The sequence below is a fragment of the Exserohilum turcica genome, assembly GCF_000359705.1.
Source record: "Exserohilum turcica Et28A unplaced genomic scaffold SETTUscaffold_1, whole genome shotgun sequence".
NCBI classification, from domain to species: domain Eukaryota; kingdom Fungi; phylum Ascomycota; class Dothideomycetes; order Pleosporales; family Pleosporaceae; genus Exserohilum; species Exserohilum turcicum.
Genome location: NW_007359914.1, coordinates 313952 through 330544, shown reverse-complemented (window position 1 = coordinate 330544; position 16593 = coordinate 313952). Strand labels below are relative to the sequence as shown.

The 16593-nt window shown below is 52.8% G+C and overlaps 5 protein-coding genes across 5 annotated transcripts; 2 read left to right on the top strand and 3 right to left on the bottom strand.

The window, feature by feature from the left end:
• Positions 1-57: 57 nt before the first annotated feature.
• SETTUDRAFT_170245 (uncharacterized protein) lies at positions 58-2704 on the bottom strand (the record flags this gene model as incomplete). The annotated part of the gene is made up of 2 exons (XM_008022370.1): positions 58-499; positions 559-2704. 2 exons carry the CDS (start codon positions 2702-2704, stop codon positions 63-65), a joined length of 2583 nt encoding a protein of 860 aa, XP_008020561.1. The 3' UTR covers positions 58-62.
• A 940-nt stretch (positions 2705-3644) lies between these two features.
• SETTUDRAFT_29822 (uncharacterized protein) lies at positions 3645-4271 on the bottom strand (the record flags this gene model as incomplete). The annotated part of the gene is made up of 1 exon (XM_008021964.1): positions 3645-4271. The coding sequence occupies one exon, from the start codon at positions 4269-4271 to the stop codon at positions 3645-3647; it is 627 nt and encodes a 208-aa protein (XP_008020155.1).
• A 2802-nt stretch (positions 4272-7073) lies between these two features.
• On the bottom strand, positions 7074-9088 carry SETTUDRAFT_162035 (uncharacterized protein). The gene is made up of 3 exons (XM_008022369.1): positions 8965-9088; positions 8248-8871; positions 7074-8196 (listed from the first exon to the last, which is right to left on the bottom strand). The coding sequence occupies exons 1-3, from the start codon at positions 8966-8968 to the stop codon at positions 7163-7165; spliced, it is 1662 nt and encodes a 553-aa protein (XP_008020560.1). The 5' UTR covers positions 8969-9088; the 3' UTR covers positions 7074-7162.
• A 701-nt stretch (positions 9089-9789) lies between these two features.
• On the top strand, positions 9790-11881 carry SETTUDRAFT_85741 (uncharacterized protein; the record flags this gene model as incomplete). The annotated part of the gene is made up of 2 exons (XM_008022231.1): positions 9790-10288; positions 10542-11881. 2 exons carry the CDS (start codon positions 9790-9792, stop codon positions 11879-11881), a joined length of 1839 nt encoding a protein of 612 aa, XP_008020422.1.
• A 1419-nt stretch (positions 11882-13300) lies between these two features.
• SETTUDRAFT_162032 (uncharacterized protein) lies at positions 13301-14093 on the top strand. The gene is made up of 2 exons (XM_008022368.1): positions 13301-13537; positions 13590-14093. The coding sequence occupies exons 1-2, from the start codon at positions 13369-13371 to the stop codon at positions 14021-14023; spliced, it is 603 nt and encodes a 200-aa protein (XP_008020559.1). The 5' UTR covers positions 13301-13368; the 3' UTR covers positions 14024-14093.
• The last annotated feature ends 2500 nt before the right edge of the window (positions 14094-16593 follow it).

Below are 16593 nucleotides of genomic sequence, written 5' to 3'. Positions count from 1 at the left end.
TGGAAAACTCCAATAAGAGGATGAGACTCCATTTGATAATCGCTGCGATTGACTCAACCTCGCTACAAACCAGCAGATGCATCCTCATCTGCCGCTTCATCTGCCGCCTCTTCACCTGCCGCTGCATCGCCCACCACCTCTTCACCGGCCACCTCCTCTCCTACAACCTCCTCGTCTGCCACATCTTCATCAACTACCTCTTCATACGCCTCCTCCTCCAAGTACGGTGGCGGTGCCAACTCCTCGGTAGCACCATCCCCCTCCTTCTCAACCCACACCCTATTCAGCTCCGCCTCAATCTCCTCTCTCCTCTTCTTCCAGCCCTCTACCTTGGCTAGTCTCTCTCTCAGCTCCGCCAACTCCTTCTCGACGTTTGACTTTTCAGATTGCGTGCCAATGCGTTGGAACTCCCACTCGTCACCGTGGTCACCCATGCCAAGGGTAAGGGTAAAGGTGTGGTAGCGTTTGAGGGAAGCACGTGTAGATATCGTGATGAGGGCTAGATGACATGGTTAGAATGCCTACATAAGCGCACAATGCAAGAAAAAAGTGACTTACTGATGCCCTTTGCCTTTGCGCGTTCATAAAGTAGACCCTCGACATCACTGCTGACGGCGCTGGTTCCTTCGTCGATGAATGCATAGCGGGGTTCGTGATACAACAACCTTGCAATTCCCATTCGCTGCTTTTCACCGCCGCTGAAAACGTCTTTCCACACTTTCTTCGTGTCCCAGCCGCCTTCTCGGTCTGGCAGGTAGCCGAGCTTGGCCTCCTCAAGGATCTGGGAGAGCTCAAAGTCGCGGCGACCGGCATCCTTCATGTCGGCGTCCGTGTGAGGGTAGATGACTTGGTCACGGAGCGTGCCAGTGGAAAGGTAAGGCCGTTGGGGTAGGAACATTATGCCGTCTACACCAATGCTGCGCGGTCGGCTGACGAGACCGCGATAGGCGGGCCAGAGACCAGCAACAATACGCGCTACGGCGCTCTTACCGCAGCCATTGGGACCAGTGATGAGGAGATGTTCGCCAGAATGCACAATAAAGGATAGGGATTCGAGTAGCTCGTCGCCTCCCATTGGGTGCAAGGCTGGCGCAACAATCGGCACGTGCTCAAGACGGATGCCGTCAAAGCCTTTATGCACCGTACCCTGGATGTCAGAGACTGAATAGAGCTCTGGACGCGTGCCCGGAAGGGGGTAGTATGCGTCTGCATGGACGCGATGCAGCGTGCTGATTAGTGTGTAGACACGTGAGGTGTATCCTGCCAATTCAGAGAGATCCTTGATGCTGTACATCATTCGTCCGCCAGCATCTGCGAGGGAGAGCATGAGTCGCTTGTTTGTAATAAAGTCTTTCATGCGGCCCCGCTCGCGCTCTGTACGCTCGCTTCCTGGCACTTCAGGTGCGCTGCCGAGGCCACCCCAGGCTGGCAGGAAGACCGGGAGAGAGGTGATGAGGTATCCAAAGGCTGACCAAGAATATTTCAGCACAAAGTCCTCGAGCATGTTGTACCTGATCTTAAGACTGTATATGCCTTCCATCCAGTGCTTGAGGTCTTTGAAACCACGCTCTAGGAAATGCTTCTCCATCTCATCGCCGCCGTAGAAAGCGACTTCTTCGGCATTTGCAATAAGGCGCGAGTGGAGAGCGCGGAACTCGCCTTCCCTTCGTCCTTCGACTGCCTTTAGTTTTCCAAAGGGTGGCGAGAGTTTTCTCAGGACCGTCGCTGTCAGGAAGTAGTTGCTCAGCAGGCCTGTAAGAGCCAACGGACCCAAAGACTTGTACAGCTGGTAGTTGAAGACGCACAAGTCGACGAATGGCTTGCCCAGACTGGAATATAATGATGCAGCACTCGCGCAGAATAGCGTCAAGTCTTGTGTAATGTACTGATCTGCCATTCCGACGCCGCCGTCCAGATTCTGCAGCTTGTAGTAGTTGAGGTGGTCGTTCAGGTAAAGGTCGTGAATGTATCGCGTCAGTCGGGTACGGAAGGCAATCGAGACCTTGCTCTGCAGAAACTTGATCATCGCGTTGGTGTACGATGAGAATGTACCCACACCCAGCCACTTGACAATACCCCACAGGAATGCTTTGCCATTGCCTGCGACGAGATCTCGCACAATCTCTCCGTCGAGCCGCGCTACGACGAGGGAGAGGTATGTCCGTAGCATCAGGAACACGCTGTGGCTCACCAACAGACCTGTCTCTTTGCTGTTCCATCTCGGTATCATGATGTTCAGCAAGCTGAGGAACTGGTGCAGAAACGCGAGGTTCAGGCCCGGCTTGGTTTGCGGCGGCGGCGCTTGTGGGTCGTTGGAGGACACATCGGCCATGCGCGCGGCGCGCGGCGGCTGGAGGAAGAGTCTGCGGTGGGCATCAAACGTCGTTTGCTTGGTGGGGTTTATGACAACTTTGGACGTCGAGTCGCGATACGGCACGTAGATGGTCCTGGAGCCATCTTTGTTCTTGAGTCCCGAGTTCCTCCTCAGAAGCCGTCGGCCCGTCTCCTTCTCTGCGCGTCGGTTTTTGTACAGTCGCCTGCCTCCATAGCCAGCGCCTATGATGGTGAATAGCAGGGTGATGGTCGATAGCAGCTTGGTAAGCTTCGATGCGTTCCGGACGCGGGATTTGAGAAGCTTGGTGTAGTGGTCGTAGAGGGCTAGTAGAGGGTCATGCGGCTGCCGTAGGGTAGACTGTGCGGCCATGTTTGGCCGTGTGCGTCCTTTCCAGGACGTTTATCATGTCGTGGAGCAGGAATGTGGCGCTGGGAAGGCTGAAGGTGGTGGACCGCATGTGAGTGCTGTGACGCCCGCTGCGCTTGGGCCGAGGCATGTGAAGGTGCCACGTGCGCTGGGGTAATCCGGGGGTGGTGGGTCTCACCAGCCATCTTGACTCGGCTTTCTTGTTCTGTTTACATGATGACAATGCCGCTGGAGATTACTTCGGATGTTCTGTTAACGCGCCATCGTCTTCTAAAAAGGCAGGTATAATGATTACAAGTACCAAAAATAGTGCGCTGTGGGAACACAACGATGCCTATGCTGCAGAACGCCCGCGAAAATGCCTAACACTATTGTACAGATCGCGCCTTAAACATGTACCCCAGTCTCGCACCGAAACTCACTCCTCATACATATATACGTTTTTGCTCCTGGTCCTCAGATACAGTACATTACATAGGCAGCCAACTGGCAAACCTTAAAATCCATCCCTGTTCCCTCCATGCTGACCGACGTCATGAGACTCGCAGCTTTGGAAATTTGATGGCTGAATGTAGATATTTGGAATCATTTCTTGATTGATACCGGGCGCGATTAAAGGGGAAATAACTCCAGAGATGGGCGGAGACGAAGAGCTGAAACTGTCACTTGCTGGTGATGGAAGAGCAGCTCCCCAGGCGAAAGTGCTTCCAAATGTCGAACAAGTTAAAGAATGACAGCAGTTCCGGGAAGGTGAAGTGACGCTGGTACTTGAAGCCATGGGCCTCTCGTTTCGAATCGCTTGGCTCATGGGGCTGTAGAGCGTAGATGGAGAAGAAAAGGGCTCCAAGTGGCCCATGGTGGTGATGTCGGTGGAGTAGTTTTCCAGGTTTCCCCAGTCACTCCCCATATAGCCTTCTGAAGTTTGTGTGTTTAGAGAGCCAAACTATAACAGTTGGCGCGTCTCTAACGGGTCCTGGTAGGGAAAGTTTGATTCCGTAACTGGGACTGATTCTTGTTCAGACTGTGTCATTGGCAAGAAGGCAGTGTCTGCGGAATTGCCGTTGAAGCAATCGATGGTGTTGTATATTTGCTCAGAAGACGTCCAATACTCGAGTCCTGATGCATCCGGCAAGCTCAGTGTAGGTGACCAGTCGGGTATCCAATTTGATGTAGTTTCCAGATCATGTTGGTAAAGTGGAGCGCCAAACTCAAAGTCATATTTTCCAGACTCGTTGGTAACCTGGCAGGAACGATGCTTTGTGGCCTTTACAAACGGCGTTCCATCTGGGTTTCGCTTTCTCTTTCGTCCAGGCTTGCCGTGCTTTCGGGATACGCCGTAGATGCATTGCAGCTTGTTGGCGGAGCAGCGAGAACATGTCGGATGCTCTTTGCTGCATCTGATCTTGGAGGCAGCACAAGCATCGCACGAGGCGCGAAGCTTCAATCTCTTCTCCTTGTTGGATTTGCACACCCTGGGTGCTGAGGTAGGTGGTGGCATGAGATAAGTCGTACCTGTGCCTCCAATTGCAATGGGGTCTTGCCAGCCCGGTCTTTGCAAGGTAGTAGACATCTTGGTCGATGGTAAAGAGACGCCTAGTGGATTAGAATTAAGAGTAAGGAAATTTGAGCGTTAGACTACCATGTGCTGGTCCGGGATATCGGGGTTGAGGACCCACGGCCGTTATATACAGAACGCCCGTGCATATCTAGCAGGTCCACGATCAACTTTGTGATGTAAGAAAGATACAGATCTACGACACAGACGTGCATAGCGGCATACAGCATCTGCCATGATTAGCGTACACGCATGTCTCAGCCCTCGCGGCTCCCACACTATACCATGCTATCGGTCGAGCCACTTGCATATCAGGACGCATGCTCTCAGAACGTGCTGCCAGCTGCAGCCATTCTGACCCCTGTCTCCACGATATATTACTGTATTCGTCTTCTCACACGGCTCAATCAGGCAAAGTTCTATACCTTTGATGCAGCTGCTAGGCGGCTGTGTGCGAGGAGATCTGTTTTGGTGATTTTGCAGCAATAGCATCCAATAGAATCGTGATGTGTCAGCCCCAGACTGCTGACAGAAGGCCTACATTGCATACTGCATGCAGTGCAGCCGCCAGGGGGCTGCAGAAACGGCGCACTGACCATATACTCTTTCGGCTCAGCACGTGTCGTCTTAGTCGAGGGAGCGCACGTGTCGTGATGCCAGTCGTGAAGGGGGAGATGGGCCTGCATCTGGCGATTTTTGAACTCCCTCGCCACCAAGGTATGCGTCATTCCCAAATGGATTCTAGCGGTGTTCTTCGTCACAAGGCAACTCGCCGTGTTGATGCGCTATCGTTGTCCAGAAGATGGGGAAATCATGTCACTTGCATCTTGCGAGGTCCTGCATCGTGAACTTTCCACAAGCGATACCCCAGTTTTCACGCTAACCGCTTCCGGCCCGCACCGCCCCCAAGGTCAAAAATAACTCTCTGCATCATTGGCCAGAAGCCTCACCCACACCAGAATCCTTCTACGCTGCTTCACTGTGTATATACGTAGATTCGCGGCTCGCGATGCACGATGCGTGCGTCATGCTCCAATTACAGACGGCGATCATGCATGGAAAATAGGCGACCAGTTGTATGGTGGCCTTTGACGCCCGTACCTGGAGCTCGGGAAACAAGTGCACGCGGCTCTGCGGAAGAGGCTTGAAGAAAGGCCCCTATTGGTCTTGATCATGAAGGCAGGCGGCCTTGACGGCCTGCTTGTCAGTGTTTCAAGTGAAGCTGCTGAGGAACCCACCCGAGGATGCAAACGAGCGGAGCCATCCAGCAGGTCCCGCAGGCGATCAAGGCGAGACGGGACGAAACGCACTTGGAATCTTCTGCCGACCCAGACATGACTGTGAAATTCCTCAAAACTGCCGTAATATTCTAGCAGTTCCCCAAACATAAGACTCCATATAGTGGCCCCATCTTCATACACTGAAGCAGAGCACACCCCAAATCTCGAAGAATCCCGCTACTCAAAGCCCCCACCTCTCCCCCACATGGCACCCCCAACCCCCCACCAATGCCCAGGCTGACAACATAGCCTCCTCCTTCTGGCCACGCAAAAGCACCCAAATTAACCCTGATTAGCCCCATTCACCATGTGAACAGCTTCGCCACAGAAAAACCAATAACTACCTTTTCAAGAAGGGTAGGGTACACAGCGCTAATCCTTCATCAGTCTAAGCACCACCACTAGATGTGTGTAAGTACCAGCCAGCCAGCCAGCCCAGCTAGTACTAAGAGCCAACACTAAGCCCAGGCTAGAAACAAGCCAAAAACCCGCTCGAAAAAAAGCCCATGCTGCAGCCACCACTCGTTTCTCTCATGCGTAAGCAGATTCGGAGCTGTGATTTGCTCGCCAGAAGTACGGCGTGCATAAGTATATACCAAGCGCTGTCGAGATGTGCATGTACGTACGTAGGAATAAGCAGGAGTGGGATGGCGGGGAGGAAACACACAGAGGACATGAACACAGCCTCTTGATGAATAAGTATATGCGTGTACGGATGAGGTAAGGTGAATAGGTACTATGTATGTATGTGCAGGTGAGTGGGTGGGTGCGTGGGTGGATATGAGGGTTGGAGGCGGTAGTTGTTCGTGTGGTACGTACATATGCAGGGACAGCATAGGTCAGGAACTCTTGCAGCAACTGGTGTACTAGTGGCATGTCGTGTATACATAGTAGATGTGACTACCCGTTAGCTTCTACTCAGTTTCTAGTCTTTGTTTTTCGGTAATGTTCAACCATGTATACTGCCGTTTTTCCCACGCTAGCATTTCGTTAGCCTGGGTCCGAGTATGTGAGAGGTATGTGTACGACGTATGCAGTGTATGTAGTTTCTATCTCGGTGCGTCAGCAAGCGATATCTAAATGCATCTGCATTAGTTAAACCCCCTCCTAAATATTGTAGCTAGAAACAACCTACTTAGATACTTGTAGGCCTAAGAACCCTACACGTCTTATATAGCCCTTCGGGCTGAAAAAGGACGTTAAACTAGAATAATAATAATAATAATAATAATAAATGCATCTGCAGACCGAAAAACAACATGGATTTTGTTGGGCCTTCATACTAATAAAATTTACGTGCAAGAAACGAAGGAAGGACATATCTAGATTAAACATGGTAAAATATGCACCGTCGTGCCGAAATATCCATATATACTTAATATGTGTTCCGTTCATACAAAGTATATGCCCAATCAGACCCGTATAAACACCTTGTTCTCGCAAACACGCTATATGACCCTGGTATATACCCTAAAAGATACGAAAGAAAGAAATCTAACAAGAAAGACATGAACGCTGTGCTTATACACAAGCTAGAGGGAGTGGTTATATGCGCCAAGAAGATGCTCTGGTATCGTGATATTTAGAAAAAGAAGAAAAGTCGGCTGTGCTGTGCATGGTGGACGACTACATGGGAAAGACTTTGCGGAAGATACGCCGCCATCGAGGTGTGTTTGCATCCTCGTCTTCATCGTTGGCAGGTGCATGGCGAGGGCCAAGCATGGCTAATGCCCGTTGTCGCGCCCATTCTCTTCGGTTTTGAGCAGGGTCGCAGTTTTGTGATTGTTGCTGAGGTCCTTCATTGGTGGGTGGCGGTGGTAAAGCGCCTGGTGGTGGTGCTGCTGCCATCTCAATCTCACTAGGACGAGGTTGCATTCGCTGGGGTGCACTAAAGATTCTTCGACCTGTCATTGCACCGCCTATCCTATTACCAAGCGATCCCAGGATGGCAGGTGGTCGAGCCAGTGGTGCTGACGAACCAGCAGCTGTATCTGTCGTGGAGCCTGCTTGTGTGTTGGCCGCACGTGCGCTGCGCGCGCGTATACGATTGATATGCCGTTCGCGGCGTACCATGATATTTGTGATCTTGACCGGACAGACACCCGTGGGCAAGACGGTCTGCTTGCACATGGGACATAACGAGGAGTGGTTGAGGAGAAAGGGATCGATGCACTCGGAATGGAAGATGTGGTGGCAAGGAAGCTCACGCACTTGAGTTTCGTTTGGCTCATAATCATCCATGCAAATAGGACAAGTGAGTTGCGACCAAGACGTGGACATGGAAGACTGTGGTACTGTAGGAGCTGACGAGTGACGGGAGAGCACTGGTGGTTTGGGACCGGCTCCGGCGCTTACTGCAGAAGACGGACCATCAGCGGCTTGACCAAGGGGCTCTTGGTCGGCCTTTTCAGACACGTCTGAATTGTTCGCGTAAAATGTGTGTATGGGCAGCTTATCGAGGATTTGCTGCGAAACAGTTAAACGCTTTACGCCCAAGGCTTCGAGATCGACCTGTCCGTCGATAACGCGCTGACGGAGGTCGTTGCGACGCCTTCGTTGGATAACGTGCATAACGACCGAGGTGATGCTGACAGCCACAAGCAGGATGGCCAATACTATGACAAGGAAAACCCACAGACTTGGGAGCTGACCGCCAGTGTCTAAGCGAAGCGATTAGGGACAATTCCGGGCAGAGGATGGCGTCTACTCACTTGTATTGACTGTCGCCCAGAGTCGTATGTAGTCGGTCGGATTGTAAAACTCGAGCAGCTTGTCTCCGTTGGGCACATCCGTCAGGTTTTTCGAGTACAGATTCAGCTGGTCCGCGATGTTGTTGCCAGTCATGGAAGAAACGGCATAGGTAGGAAAGTTGTTCAACGACTGCCAGCTTCCGCCATCCTGCAGGTTCCACGCAGCGTCGTTCAGCACGGGCGGCGTCTCATTGCCGTCGCCGGGCAGGTAGGTGATGAAGGCTTTGGTCAGTTGTTGGCGCGCCTCTGCAAAGTACTCGAGGGTGCACTGCGCCGAGAACCAGGGGGCGACAGCGATGAGGGCATACGCCTTGTCGCGCGGCAGGTTGGCTATGCGGGTGGCGTTGGCGGGGACATGGCTCGCCTCGTCGGTCTTGCATTGGGGCGACGAGAGGTTGGGTACGTAGAGAATGCCATAGGGGTCCTGGTCCGAGTCGACGCCCTTGGTGGACAGCGTCTGGATGTTGCTGAGGATGCGGTAGCGGAAGCCGAGGGATTCGTTGAGCGTCTGGAACTGGTTGTTGTCGTAGTCGATGAGGCGAGGATCGGGAAAGTCGATGGTGAAGATGCCGATGCGTTGGGCGGCTGTGTGTTTGGAGGGTCAGCGGGCGGCTTCAGGTGTGCAGCTGCAGCGGGCGGCGAGCAGCGAGCAGCGAGCAGCGCGGCAGGGTGACGTACACATGTTGGGGCGCGCGTTCAGGGCGAGGGCGCAGGCGAGAGCTACTTGTAGACGGGGGCGGCAGAGGAGCGCCCAGTACAGCGCATGCTGGTAGCGAAGACGGCGAGGCGAGCAATGCAGGGCGAAGAGGCAGCGGGCGAGATGCAAGATGCAAGATGGGCGGCGTGGAGAGCAGCGGCAGTGGCAGTGGCACGACGATGATGCGGCGTGCGGAGGGCGGAATGCGGCTTGAGCGGGTGGCTAGAGAGGGCGGCGCAGAGGCTGGCAGCCAGCCGCCCCTCCCGGCAAAGCTTGTTGGCGGGCGGCGCAGCAGCTGGAGCCAAAAAAGCGCCGAGAGCCGCGACGGGGCTGGCCGTGGAGCATGTGCCTGTGGATGCGGATGCGGATGCGGATGCGGATGCGGATGCGGATGCGGCAGTCATGTGACGAAGCAGCGCGATGGTGTCGTGTGGGATGTGTGTATGCGCATGTCTATGCAAACATGGCACTGTCTGCTGCGTCTGTCGGAAACACTCGAATCAAAAATTGATGACGTTTGCCTGGGGGCGGCCAGTGCAGCGTGCGGCAGTTGCTTGGCACCGCCGCCCAGCCCGTCCATGCGTGCATCGCGTGTGCGTGCGTGCATCGACATCCATATCGAGACGCGAACCACTCCACTCGACTTCCTCGTCCTGCTTCCACCCGTCCTCGGCCCACGCCCTGGGCGCGACTCCCCCGCACCCCCCGGCCTTTCACCACCACTACCGCTGCCACTACCGCCGTCACTGCCGCTACCACTGCCATCACCACCGCCACCACCACCAAGCCCCCCATACGCCGCCCCCATGGCGCCTCCCGGCCTCAGCAGCAAGGGCAAGGCGACAAAGCCCGGCTCCAAGCCCTCGCAGACGCCGCGCAGCCGCAACACCACTCCGCTGCCCACCGTGCGCGCCTCGGTCGAGCCTTCTTCCGCCTCGTCGCACTTTGGCAGCCGCCTCAGCTCCTACCTCAAAAAGTGCGACGTCACCGTCGAAGAGATACTCGAAACCGGCGCCAATGGCTCCCAGATCCCCTCGGGCAAGCAGCTGCTTACCATGCGCGACAGCATTGAGAAGACGGTCCTGAAGAACGTCGAGTCGCGCTGCGTCCAGTCGGAAGGCGCCCTCAGGGAGCTCATGAGCCTCAAGAAGAACCGCGCGCCCCGCGACCGCGACAAGGACAAGGCCAGTGACGATCGCAAGCACAAGCTCAAGAAGGTGAATACCAAGCACGACGACGACGGCAAGCACCCGCCTGCCGTCGGCGCCCATGGCGTGGCCAGGCAGGACGGCGGCGACATCAAGGGTAAGCCCACCCGTCCACTCCACCTCCTTCTCCTCCTCCTCTTCTTCTTCTTCTATTTCTCCTTCTCTGCCGTGCACGCCTGTTTCGCCCCCCACCTGCATTACCCTTGTGTATATATTAACAAGCCTCGCACCAATGGCTCCTCCGACACGCCGTCAGACACTGAAGATCAGGTTCGGCGGCTCAGGCCTCAACAACAGGCTGACCCTACCACCAGACAACTCCTCGGCCATATCCTCTCCTGTATCGCAAGCACCCCCATCGGCTGCCGGCGCAGGCCCAGCAGACGCCCCTTCACCGAGCGCATCTGATGTCTCCCACCAACCCGCCCCCGCGCCTGCTGTACCCCAATTCCAGACGTTTGGGCCCGACCCCGCCAAGTTCGATGACCCCACCATATACCATATCCGCGATGTGACGCCCGGCATGTCGATTGAGGAGAAGAAGGAGATATACTGTGTTGCAGAGTTTCCCATCACGGATCTGCGCGACAAAATAGCAGGCTCACCCCCGGACAAGGACTTTTCCAATGCGAAGCCGCCATCGCAGGTGAATGCCACCGTCTTTGCCAACTACGTCGAGCCGTACATCAGGCCACTTACCGAAGAGGATGTGGCTTTCTTAAAAGAGCGCGGGGACCGCATAGCACCCTTTGTGCTACCGAGACGCGGACAGCGACACTACAAGGAGATATGGGCCGAAGAAGACGGATCCATGCACATTGACTCAAACGACCAGCGGCCGCCGCCCAACGTCCCGCGAGGCGCAGCCGAGGATATCTTAGATGAGGTGCTGGAAACCGACCAAGTGTCTGCCGGTCCTTTACTCTCGCGGTTGCTGGCGACGCTACGACCAGAGGGACGTGGCAATCAAAACAGCCAACAGGAAATCAATGGCGTCAGCGGGGACGCCATGGATATTGATGAGGGCGCCGGAGCACCGCCAGACCCGACCAACACCAACTCGCTTCCTGCCGCAGCCCAGCTGCCTGATCTCGTCCAGCCTGGCTGGAAATCGCCGTCGCAGAATGGACGCACCGACTATGTGGGCATGGAAGACCGTGTGATGATGGAACTGAAGCATTACGGCTTCATCTCTGAGGCAGACGCCGAGTCGCAATCATACGACTCACATTTCGACGACGAGGTAGCGCAGCGCCTGCGTTTTCTGCAGGAAGAACTCCGGAAGCAATCCATCATCAACGGTGCGCGAAAACAGCGCCTCCTCGAGCTCACCGAGGAGCGCATAGCCCAGCAGGAATACAACACCATAGCGGATGACCTGGACAATCAACTCAACGCCGCCTATCTCAAGCGCAATCGCAACATTGGAAAGGGCAAAAAACAAAACAAGCGGCCGGGCGGAGCGGGCGGTGGCAGCCATCCGGTTCCCAACGCAGGCATTACGAGGCCTGGCGTGGGCGAGCCCATTCGAACGCTCATGGAGAGAAGAACACAGTGGCTCAACACAATCGGACCTGTGGTCAATTACGGCAAGACAGGATTGCCTACTGAAACTATATTTGGAGAGGAGAAGATGAGGGAACTAGAAAACAAGGAAGTAGAGATTTGGAACACCGAGGCTGAAGAATAGGCATCATTAGCTGAAGACTCTTGACACCCTATGCGACGGGTCAGCTGAAGTCGACTGGTAGAGACGGGCAGCTCAGGAATGGAGCGCCATTATTGTTGACGACAGTAGCGGGCATCACCCCACTGGGAGGCTAGGCATGAGACATTTGCTGGGTTTGACGGGCGCACTGCATTGGCGGACTGCCACGGCGTTAGTAATTCTTTCTTGGCCGGACTGCCATTTCAGCTCCCGTGCATATGGATATTGGGTACGGACAAGACGTTAGCTGGCTAGCTAATGCTACGAGAACATCGCTCACAACGCCATACGCTGCGCTACGAACACGTTTACTTTCTCTTCACGCCCAGTGCTACCTGGCCGGGTGCAATCTTCCTGGGCTAACCTCGTCTCGAAGCCGGTGGCGGGCACAATATGTACAGCAGCATTTAGGCGGGTAGCATTTGCCTATGCAGGCGCCTGTTTTATCGTAGCCTGCTCATCTATTTACCCAGCCTGCAGACCAAGAGCCGCCACTCGATTCAATCCCCCTCGCCACCCTGCACTAGACTCGCATCGATATGCACCATCTCTCTTAGCAGCGCTTGGTTATCGTGCTCCAGCCAAACGGTTCTCGAGAAACAGGCGGCACGCACACGCCATAAATATAGCCGTTGATGAAGGACGCGAACGCGAACGCGAAGACTAGCTGCTTTTTGCGGCACTCGAATGATCGTCTTGCTGATCAAACAAAAAGTCTAATGATCCCTTCCACTCGCTAAAGCAGACAAGCTTCCCCGGAAAGCCCAGCCCGCAATCAGCCGTTCATTCTGTGGTTCTCCATCTTGGCCGCATCTTTCAATATATTCTATATGGCTCGCGCTTCTTTAGCCTCCATTCTGTGCCCGCCATCCTACTGCCATCTCTCTACAAACCTAATTATAGATTGATTCTGCCTCTGTCGCTGCAGCTTGCCCCAGAGTCCAAATGTTCCAGATCACAGTTGCCCTGCATTCAACGCATGTCGCCTCGTTTGCTGCTCGGCTGCCTCCCCCGTCCATAAGTCTAGGGCAATCTCGACAAACGCATCTCATATCGCATTGCATGGCAACCATGCCCAGTTCGCTGCTTTGTCCGAGCCGGTGATGCAGGGCATGGGCGAAACCTTGACTACCGGTAGTGATTGGCTGTTTCCTGCCGACTTTGGTGGACATGTTCCCGGTTCAAGGCTTTCGTTCCTATTCTACAGGGCTGTTTGATTGGCACGAGAGCATACTCAGCTCGAGGATTCAGCTTGAGGATTCAGCTCAATGGTATGTGGTGTTCTACTACTTGGTTCTGAGGCGCAACCCTATATCCTGCAATAGCATATAAGGCCATGATTGCCCGTGAGCTGCTAATTCAATATCAAAAGTGTAAGCTTCCCCATCATCTACTCAGCACCTAGCAACCTTGATTGCACAGCCACCCATATTTTGTTGTTTTGCATCTATTCTGGCTCAAAGCAGCTCATGATGAAGGGCCTACTTGCCACCCTTGCCCTCGCGGCCGTCTCACTTGCTTCACCAACAAACCAAGCCCCGGACTCATTTAAAATCAAGAACGTCGTTTACGGTGGCTCTGGATGTCCTCAAGGTAGTATCGATGTTGACTGGACCGAGAACGGAATTCTGCCCATCTGTGAGCCCTGGCTTGACTGTATTATTTTTATACTTATCCTGAACGCATATAGACTTTGGCAGGCAATTCACTGCCCGCGTAGGTCCCGGCAAAGGTCCAGAAGAATCGCGAAAAAACTGCCAGATCAACCTCAGCCTCGATTTCAGCCCCGGCTTCTCCTTTGCTATCTTTAGCGCCGACTACACCGGCTGGGGTGAACTCGACAGAGGTGTCACGGGCGTCGTAAAATCCACATACTATTTCTCTGGCGAGCAAGATCAGACGTCGTCAGCGCTCACCATCTCCGGTCCCTTTGACGGAAAATACTACAAGCAGGATAACGTTGCAGTGGCAGTTTGGTCTCCCTGCGGTAAGGATGCCATGTTTAACATTAACAGCGAGGTTGCGCTCACGCCGTTTTCCACATCGGCCAACGGTTTGCTTACTGCGACAAAAGAAAGCGGCAGATTCACAACTAATCTGTACGTGCAGTGGAGGAAGTGCTGAGCTTTAGTTTATATAGTGTACCTGGGGTAGCAGAATCAAGTAGTCAACAAGCGTTCTATTTGGACCTTATCAACATGATTTTCTTGCATGGTTCTGCTTATGGCCAACAGCGCATGCAGGTGCATGTGCATGCGCCTACATACATGGACCCACAATCCTTTTGAGGAGAATAAACAAAAAAAAATATATGCATACAACCGCCAACAATGATGACAACGATGTCCCATGCTGGTGCTGAGACCAATATTACACGACAGCTATCAATTGACAGCATTGCTTGTTATCGTGAAACCATGGTTACTGCATCCTACTCACCCGGCCCCACTTTTTGCTTTCATACGGGTAGTCCTCCTACCGCATGCGTGGGACCTGCCGAGAATTAGATACCACCCGCCCGCCAGGTTAACCTGATCAGAGTGGCTAGGCAAGGCAATCTGCGACAGAAAACCCTGAACGAAGGCCGCTGTGTGGTCCATCGATGTCGCCATGGTAGAGATTCGTGCATTTTGGGCGAATAAGACCCTTGAAGTTACTTACTCCTGACCCCGCATCATGGTCCGCTAGTCAATACTTTCTTGTCAGGCAACCTTAGACACGTGTAGTTCGAGGCACACCACCATTATTAGAGCTAGTCGTTCCCTTGCTGCATTTGCAATGTGCCGAAAAAACTTCCGGTGGGGTAAAGAGACGGCTCCAGATACGGAGGTGACTGTCAAAAGTTCTTGCTGACAGGGGTGCATTGATTACTACTGAAAATAGAGCCAAAGCTATATAGATTAGTCCTACCGCCTCTCTTTGTACTTATTACTACCTTTAAGTTCAATAATTTTTTTTAAATATAAAATAAAATACGCTCTATCTAAGCTTAAATTTAGTTTTAAAGTAGCTTATCTTAGTACTAACGTGGTTCACAAGTGAGTCGCTAACCCAAGCGAGTCGCTAACGCCCCACTACTACATCTACATCAACACGTTATTACAGTTTTTTATTATAGTTAATAAACTATTACAATATACTAAATTAATTATTAGAATCGCTACTATCACTTGCACTATCTATCTTAACTACGCAGGTACAAGCGTTGTGTCTAGTCTGCTTGCAACGCCCGCACCGCCGCTCTCCTCGCACCCTCTTCAACGCACTCTCACTATCACCACGACTACTACCCGCCTGTTTAGCTAATACTTCTTGTACTTCGCCTATAGTAAGAGTCTTTTCTGTCTATACGTATCGCCGCTTGCGGCTTTTACGCTTATTTAACTTGTTAAGAGCCACTTAAAGCGTACCCATTTCCTCTATTATAAGCGTCATTTTATGTGCTATTTGCTAGGCCCCCTTACTTAGCTACGCAATCTGCTTAGTAAGTAAATTAGTAGAAGACCTACGGCGTTTTCTCACGCTCTCTTAAATAAGACTAATTTGAGACTTAACTTCGCGCGCGTTGCGTGGTGTCTGCGCCTGCCAGGCGGCTACCTGTTGCGGTGATTGTACAGTGTTACACGGGGTTAGGTGCTGATACTTCTCTAAGCTCGGTCCGGGTTAGGGCGAGTGAGATGGTGTGAAGAGCTCCGTGAGGTTGTCTGGCGATTCGTAGTGGAAAAGAGTTATGGATGTAACTAGGGTTTGACAACGCTAATCTATTAGATAGACTAACATGTAACTATCTTGTAAAGTAACAATACTAGTAAGAAAGTACAATTTAAGTTAACCACAACGAGAGTAATAATGAAATCCATCCATCCTTATATCCTCATTGCTTCCAGTCCTGCCATCACTGCTATCACGACTTTTCTATTGCTTGGCCTGATGTCCTAATAGCTGCCATTAGAGGATTGCTGCCATCACATACTAGCGTCTGACGGTCGTCTTGGCGTGATGTTAATCACGTGATCCTCGCACTGCGATGATCATTACCTTCTGACGTGGACGTCCATAGGCCTTTAGCCGTCTCGTTACTTGTCAAGGAGAGAATCCTTCTTATTACTCGTAACATTACCTCCCCTCTTAGGGCTATCGTCTTAATACCCTAGAATATCGTTTTCCCGTGCCGTGTGTTGAGACGCCGGCTGCATATAAGGTTAGAGCCCGCCCACTCGTTGTAGCCGTCTCTGCCTCGTAGCCTTCCTAACTATGCCTAAGGTCTAATCTTCTCGCCATGTTCGTGCTTAAAACTTAACTTCCAAGCGTCGCGCTCGTGCTAACCGTGTAAAAGAGCAGGAGAACGAAATAACCTTTTATTGTAAGCGCTGTGAAGAAAAGAACCTTCGTTGTTTTATAGATACTACTACTAGGCGTTGTGCTAGCTATATTTCTATTGCTGCTACGTGCAGTCTTTTCGTGTCTAAGGAGGAATAGGAGAAGGTTTAGGCTAAGAAGCGCAAAAAACGATTAGAGATTGCGCGCGCTAAAGAGTGTTAGGCCCTAGCCGCCGCTAAGGCTTCTCGCGTGGCTGCAGAAACTTCTCGTCTTTGACGTGAACTTCTAGAGACTAAGGCGCGAGAGCAAGAGTTTGCTAATTAGGATCTTGCTATCTTGAACCTTTAGGATTGGGCGAAAGAGCAGGCTGAGGG

Bases quoted from the DNA above. Each gene is read 5' to 3' on its own strand.
- SETTUDRAFT_162035 (XM_008022369.1), bottom strand. The intron at 8,197-8,247 runs GTGAGTAGACGC...CGCTTCGCTTAG, and splicing joins CTGGGCGACAGTCAATACAA to ACACTGGCGGTCAGCTCCCA.
- SETTUDRAFT_162032 (XM_008022368.1), top strand. From the start codon at position 13,369: ATGATGAAGGGCCTACTTGCCACCCTTGCCCTCGCGGCCGTCTCACTT. The intron at 13,538-13,589 runs GTGAGCCCTGGC...GAACGCATATAG, and splicing joins GAACGGAATTCTGCCCATCT to ACTTTGGCAGGCAATTCACT.